This window comes from Triticum aestivum, chromosome 3D (genome assembly GCF_018294505.1).
Source record: "Triticum aestivum cultivar Chinese Spring chromosome 3D, IWGSC CS RefSeq v2.1, whole genome shotgun sequence".
NCBI classification, from domain to species: Eukaryota; Viridiplantae; Streptophyta; class Magnoliopsida; order Poales; family Poaceae; genus Triticum; species Triticum aestivum.
Genome location: NC_057802.1, coordinates 459,121,572 through 459,128,400, shown reverse-complemented (window position 1 = coordinate 459,128,400; position 6,829 = coordinate 459,121,572). Strand labels below are relative to the sequence as shown.

Sequence of the window (6,829 nt, the reverse complement as noted above, 5' to 3'; positions counted from 1 at the left end):
AACCAGCCCACGAAAGTACAGGACCAATGCACCATGCATCCCCAAGCACAAACCACTAACACTTTCGACTCAATAAAATGCCAAAGCCATGAGCCATTGCATTTGAATAAGATTCAGATGAAGCTTTCATGCAGCTACCATTGAAGCTCATATCCCACCAAACTATCTAAGGACACGGCACCTCAAACACTTCCACGACTTGGCTGCCGGATATTCGCCTTATAATAGACCCCCCACCCCCCACACAAACATTTCAAAACCCATCTTGCCTCCAGACCAAAGAACATTAGCTTCCATCTAGCCGCCATTATTCCTGACCGCAGTTCTCACAATGCTGAGCACCACGGCGCACCACAGCAGCAGGCAGACGCATGCTTTCGAGAAGAGCCCAAGCCGCGGCCGCCACGGCTCGGCCAGGAAGAACGGCAGCATAGACAGGAGGCTGCAGCTGCAGGCGATGAGCCACGCGAGCAAGTACCTGCAGCGGATGCTTGTGTGCCCGCCGGGGCTGGGCGGCGGCGTCCGGCGGAGCGGCTCCGGCCTCTCCCTGTCGTCGCTGTCGCTGTCGCAGAACTCGAGCGACTCGTCGCTGAGCAGCTCCAACTCCAGCAGCTGGGAGCCCAAGGTGCCGCTCATCTACGGCGGCACTTTCAGCCCGTGGGGTGACGTGCTCGTGTCCCTGGAGAGGAGGAAGGGGGACGACTGCGACGACGACGACAAGGTGAGCGGCCGTGATGCGGAGGAGGAGGAGGATTTTGAGTGTAGTGAGCCCGGGGGCTTGCACAGATGCAGCTGGATCACCAAGAACAGTGGTGAGGATTGACAAATGCTTAGTTACTTGCTAAATTTTTTCCCTACAAAGATATTATAATGCTAATAAGTTTATTGTCATGCATATATATTTTCCATTATGGAAGACTCTAAGAAACCGTAGTCAAAAGAATATCCTTTCACGTGCAAGAACAACGGTTTCTTATAAAGGGGGAGCAGATGATATCAGAAAAGTGAATGGTGAAAACGAGTACAATTTAGTTAATTAGCTTTGAACCGACTTATTTGTACAATAACCCTGCTAAAAAGCTTATCAGTACTATAAGGTTAGAGGAAAAATCAAATCAAGAAGAAAAGAAGTTTGGATAGCAAATGGGGTCAGCCTTTTCCTTCAAGGGATGTCGAAGTCCACATCACTTACTGATGAAACTCTTGATTTGACCAAATTAAGATATGTCCTGAGCCCCGGCTCGCTGTTGCCTTGAAAACAAAATTCAGTTGATAAGCTCACCAGAAAGGGACTCCTATCCAGTCTCCTCTAGTCTGTTGAGCAAACTAAATTCAACCAGCTAAAAACCAAAAGGACAAGATATATTTTATTCTTTTGACCAAACGAAGGACAAAATTTGGCTCAGCAAACTGATCACTTGCCTGAAATCCACCGTGCAGATGAGGCATATGTCCAGTTCCACGACGAATCCTGGGGCGTTCCGGTGTACAGCGACGAGTACGACTCTGCCACATTTCTTCTCTTTTTTTTTTTGCTTGTCGCGTGCAAAAGTTCATCTTGAAAAATCGGAAAAAAAGAATCATTCCGTTTACAAATATATTCTATTGTAATTTGCAGCCGCCTGTTTGAGCTGCTCACCCTGTCGGGGATGCTCATAGACCACAATTGGACAGAGATACTCAAGAGGAGGGACATGTACATGTAGGTGCAGCGTCTTTCCGAACATTTGGGTTTCTCAGTATATATGCAGCAGTTGTCACTTTCCCTGTGAATCATGAATGGATTAAAAATTTGTGCCAAAATTGTCGATTCCAGGGAAGCATTTGCGGGCTTTGATCCCAATGTAGTGGCGAAGCTGAACGAGGATGACATCGCCGTGATCAGCGCCAATAAGGAGCTCAAGCTAGCAGAGTGCAGAGTGCGGTGCATCGTGGAGAACGCTAAGTGCATAAGAAAGGCGAGTGCACTAAGATTTCTGCTTATTTCTAGCGAAATTCTTTTTTTTAGAAAATGAGGAGGACCTCCGGCCTCTGCATCTGGATGATGCATGCAGCCACTTTATTAATTATTCACATAAGACCTGACAAAGTCATACAACAGTAAGACTAAAGCCACCGTCTAGGCAACATTTGTCGCTACTCCTATCCAATTAATGAAGGGATGCTGATAATCTGGGCCTAATACCAAACAGACCTCGCAGCAGCGAAATTCTTCGAACAAAGATATTACAAGGACAGGAAAAGTTTGCAATGAAATGAGGGAAGAATGACATGCAGATGCCATGGATGTGTCAATATGAACTGAACAAATTTAGCTGTGAAGCATTGGATAAAAACTTATGACCATTGTATGCATGTGCAGGTGGCAAAGGAGTTTGGGTCTTTCAGTGGGTACATCTGGGGGCACATGAACCACCGGCCTATGGTGGGTAAATACAAGCACCACAAGTACATCCCTCTCCGAACACCCAAATCGGAGGGGATGAGCAAGGACCTAATCCGACGGGGTTTTCGGCTCGTTGGTCCTGTCATTGTCTACTCCTTCATGCAAGCCTCTGGCATGGTCATCGATCACCTCGTCGGCTGCTTTCGGTTCTCTGAGTGCGTCCGCCTTGCCGAGCGGTCTTGGGGTATCACAAATGTCGCCACATAGACGCCCAAGCACTCCAGTCTCTTGCTTGACATTCCAATGTTTGCTTCACAATAACCTTTTCCCCCCAAAATACGCAAGAGCTGTGTATCCTTTATTTATTTATTTTTTGATTAGTGATGTATGGGTTGTAAATTATGTAAAGTAGACTACTAAGTTATGTTTTCCTTCTACTTGTGGTAGTGTGACTGGTATGCAAGTTGCTACGGTTAAGTTTTGTTTTCTGAACAAGTTAAGAATATATCCTTTCGTTTGGGCCTAAGTAAGGCTATGTCTGATTAAGGAGCCCATGAAACGGCTTCGAAACTAGTTGATTGTCCGTGCGTTTTCATGGAATAACAAAAACATATACATACACACTGATAAAAATTAATATCTAATTTAGAACTGTGTCGACATGACGGTGGTTTTCATTCATATAATGAATCTCTTCCACTTATTTCCTTCTTATCTTTCTAACCACCCTCTTCTAGCAAGAAAATAAGGGACATCTTCCTTCCTACCCCCACCCCCTTCATGTCCATTATTTTTCATTCGCTACTGCTTTGGCGCATTATCGTCGCTCCAAAAGTCCTCCATGCCACCTCACCATCGCTTGACCATTTTTTGCACTTCAGCAAATATCTAAAATGGCCCTCACGCATCGCAAGAGATGATGGTGCATTACATGTCTTATATATACAAATAAACGATTCTTACCTACTGTGAGTGATGATAGTGTATAATGTCTTATTTACAAATAATGAAATAAGCACACAGTGCAATGACAGTGTTTGTCGCTCCTTGTTATTTGGCGATAACAAATATAATGTTTTTTCTAAAATCTTGTTTGAGAACTTTGGTTTGTTTGGTTTGAGAACCAAATGGAATGTAATGGAATATTTTCACCATGGAATGGTTCCGTCATGGTGTTTTGTTCAGAGAGAACAATATGCGATGGAATGATTATGTGTTGTGTTTGGTTGGAGGGGTCTTATAGAATGGTTGTTGTTTCATAGTAGTTTGCAGCGCGGGTGGATATGGCATGTAGCGATCCGACCCGAAATCGGTCAAGTCTCTGTGTAGCTGTACCATCCCAAGATCATGCTGGCACACACAGTACATTGATGCAAAGATTCAAAGTTCAATCACACCTGAATTTATTACACGATTCTCATATCGAGTCTTTATTACAAGATAATAAATTCGGCCGAATCTATTTTCTACAGAAACTGTAGGAAATTTTCAAACTAGATAAAAAAGAATCAACTAAAAATATTAAATAACCTAAAAGATATAGATTTTACAAAATTGGAACTATTCTGTTAAAAACAGAAACGAAAATTAAACAAAAAAAAAACTAAGGTGCTAACGGGCCGAAACAGTGAGCGCTCTAATACTATCTAACGCGCGAGCGATCTTTAACTGAAACGTATACGGGCTCAGCAGAATAAACCGATCGGACCGGTCTGTCTAAACCAGGAACTAAACCGGAAATAAACTGTAATCTAAACCGATCTATTGAAAATAACCTAACCCTTCGCGGATCTAATCTAAGCCGTACACAAGAGATCCAACGGTGGAGGGGGCTCGGGCTTACAGCGGACGGCGGCGACGAACGGAGACGGTGGCGGCGACTCGGGCGTCGGCGGCGGAGGGGCTCCGGTGGTCCGGGGCGACGGCGGTGACGTCCGGGCGATGCGGCGGGGCGATGCGGAGACGGTGGTGGAGTCGCTGGAGCTCGGAGGTGACTGAGACGACGAGGGCGAGGCGAAGTAGAGCCCGGTGCTCTGCAGCTCCGGCGGGCGGCGGTCGAGCTCGGGGCGGTGGCTTCAGGGGTTCCTGAGCAGAAGAAAGATGTCAGGTGGGTGCGGATCGACGAGTGGGTTCGGCTGGCAGAAGTTGGAGGCAGGATAAAGCTCACCGGCGATGGTGGAGGTGATGAACTGCGGCGGCAGAGGCTAGATACGATCGGCGAGGGCGCGAGTTGTGGTGGGAGTTGGGGCAGGGTTTTTGGGGGGTTCGGAAAAGGAGATGCGTAGGTTTATATAGGGCATCAACTTGGGCAAGGGGGCGTCTCGGGATCACGATCCCGAGAGGATCGAAACCGCGGCGGCGTCTGGCGTGCTCCGGGCGGTGTTTGCGTGCGTGAGAGGAAAGAGAAGGGGTGAGGCTACGATCTACGCTTGGCGATTGCCCTATGGAGTCGGATGGACTCGCTATTCGTCTACGCTTCCGCAGCATTATTTAGTTTATTTCTCATGAGTTGGCCTTCGACCGAATTTATTATGATATAATGAAGACTCGATATGAGAATCGTGTAATAAATTCAGGTGTGATTGAACTTTAAATCTTTGCATCAATGTATTGTGTGTGCCAGCATGATCTTGGGATGGTACAGCTACGCAGAGACTTGACCGATTTCGGGTCGGGTCGCTACAGAGATGGTATCAGAGCACACGCTGACCGTAGGACGTAACCCCTAGGATCGGAAATCCATAGGAAGAGACTATTTTATTTTATATCCTTATAATTCCGTAATTCTCCCATGTTCATTTCTGACTTCTCTCCGATTTTCAACATTCTAGATGGCCGCCGAGTTCACCCCAGTTCTGCTACCGGAGTTTTGCCAGCCAGATGAGACGATGCTTCTCGGCAAGAACCTGGTTCAGATCATGAAGAAGCTGAAGATTGCTCTGCCCTCAATCACCGGGAAGCCTATCAATGCACTTCCGACGGATACCCGCTACAGGATTAAGGTGCACATTCCAGGGAGGACCTTCGGAGGACATTCAGAGCCCATTGACTTTGAGTTTACCGATTTCACTTGGATCCTCGGAAGAGACATGGCGATTTATCGTGCACTTGGACATCTCCGAGAAGAGTACAGGGCCGAGCTCGACCCATCAGACCTCGCCATGATTTCTCGCAGAGCTAGGAATGGAGATATCATCCGTACCGTAGAGGACGACTCCATTCTTTCATATGTCCAAGACTTGGAGAGTCTCATCAGGAACCGGGAAATCCAGACGCGCCGAAACTCGAAGGTACACAGGAGGCTGTTGTTCCGTGAACTGGAACTGGAGGAGAAAGCACGCGCGGACTTCCTTGAACATGAAGAAGAAGTCAAGGATTTTATGGATAGAATCGAGGACCGGGATAAATATATTGCCACTGTGGAGGAGAAGATGGACCTGGGAGAAGACCTTTTTCAGAGTGGAGATGATGGACCCCTCGTGAGCAATGACCAGGATTATGAAGAGAGCTCCACCGAAGGAAACCGCAAGAGGAGACGCCGCACCAGAGGACGACGCACCGGAGGACGCAAGAATAATTGATGAAGACATTTAGTCGACCGCCATGTTATTTTATTTTTTCGTCGATCAGTTAGGCCGTTATTTTCGATTAGCCGTGTCCCTGGTTACGGACAATTTGAGCCTCTGGAACTTGGAGTATTTCGGAAATCTCAACACCGAACTTAATTAATTGAGGGGTTATTTAATAATTGAGAATGAGACATTGGTTGGCGGAACCATCTCAATAACAACCAACATTTTGTAGTAATTGCAAGCAAGTCCTTTTGTTATAGGGAAAAATTGGCTTTTTCGCAAAAACATAAAACTTAGAGCCCCACAGCCAAATTGCATATAGTGTTAGAAATTTTATTGTTGTTCCCTCTTCATGACTTGCCGGCATATTCAAAATGCTGACCTACACGGCTGCAACGTCTTATGTTGCAGAGGAGTTTTCCGATCAGGAGTGAGGCTACGATCCACGCTTGGCGATTGCCCTATGGAGTTGGATGGACTCGCTATTCGTCTACGCTTCCGCAGCTTTATTTAGTTTATTTTTCATGAGTTGGCCTTCGGCCGAATTTATTATGATGTAATAAAGACTCGACATGAGAATCGTGTAACAAATTCAGGTGTGATTGAACTTTGAATCTTTGCATCAATGTACTGTGTGTGCCAGCATGATCTTGGGATGGTACAGCTACACAGAGACTTGACCGATTTCGGGTTGGGTCGCTACATGGCATTGTGGAGCTTTGGATTGTCGGTAATGAAGGGTAGGAAGCACAAATGAAAAATCAAAACAAGGGGACGATCAGGAACACACGTGTGGTCTTGGATCCCTCCAATCAGAACTGTAGAGCGACCTTCACCAGCGGTGGCAGATGAGCTTCTCCCATGGAAATTG

The 6,829-nt window shown here is 46.4% G+C and overlaps 1 protein-coding gene across 1 annotated transcript; it reads left to right on the top strand.

The window, feature by feature from the left end:
* The first annotated feature begins 251 nt into the window (after nucleotides 1–251).
* Nucleotides 252–2,912, top strand: LOC123079653 (DNA-3-methyladenine glycosylase). Its single transcript, XM_044502455.1, has 5 exons — nucleotides 252–812; nucleotides 1,441–1,498; nucleotides 1,619–1,702; nucleotides 1,817–1,958; nucleotides 2,363–2,912. The coding sequence occupies exons 1-5, from the start codon at nucleotides 332–334 to the stop codon at nucleotides 2,651–2,653; spliced, it is 1,056 nt and encodes a 351-aa protein (XP_044358390.1). The 5' UTR covers nucleotides 252–331; the 3' UTR covers nucleotides 2,654–2,912.
* The last annotated feature ends 3,917 nt before the right edge of the window (nucleotides 2,913–6,829 follow it).

Bases quoted from the DNA above. Each gene is read 5' to 3' on its own strand.
- LOC123079653 (XM_044502455.1), top strand. From the start codon at position 332: ATGCTGAGCACCACGGCGCACCACAGCAGCAGGCAGACGCATGCTTTC. The intron at 813-1,440 runs GTGAGGATTGAC...TCCACCGTGCAG, and splicing joins CTGGATCACCAAGAACAGTG to ATGAGGCATATGTCCAGTTC. The intron at 1,703-1,816 runs GTAGGTGCAGCG...TGTCGATTCCAG, and splicing joins AAGAGGAGGGACATGTACAT to GGAAGCATTTGCGGGCTTTG.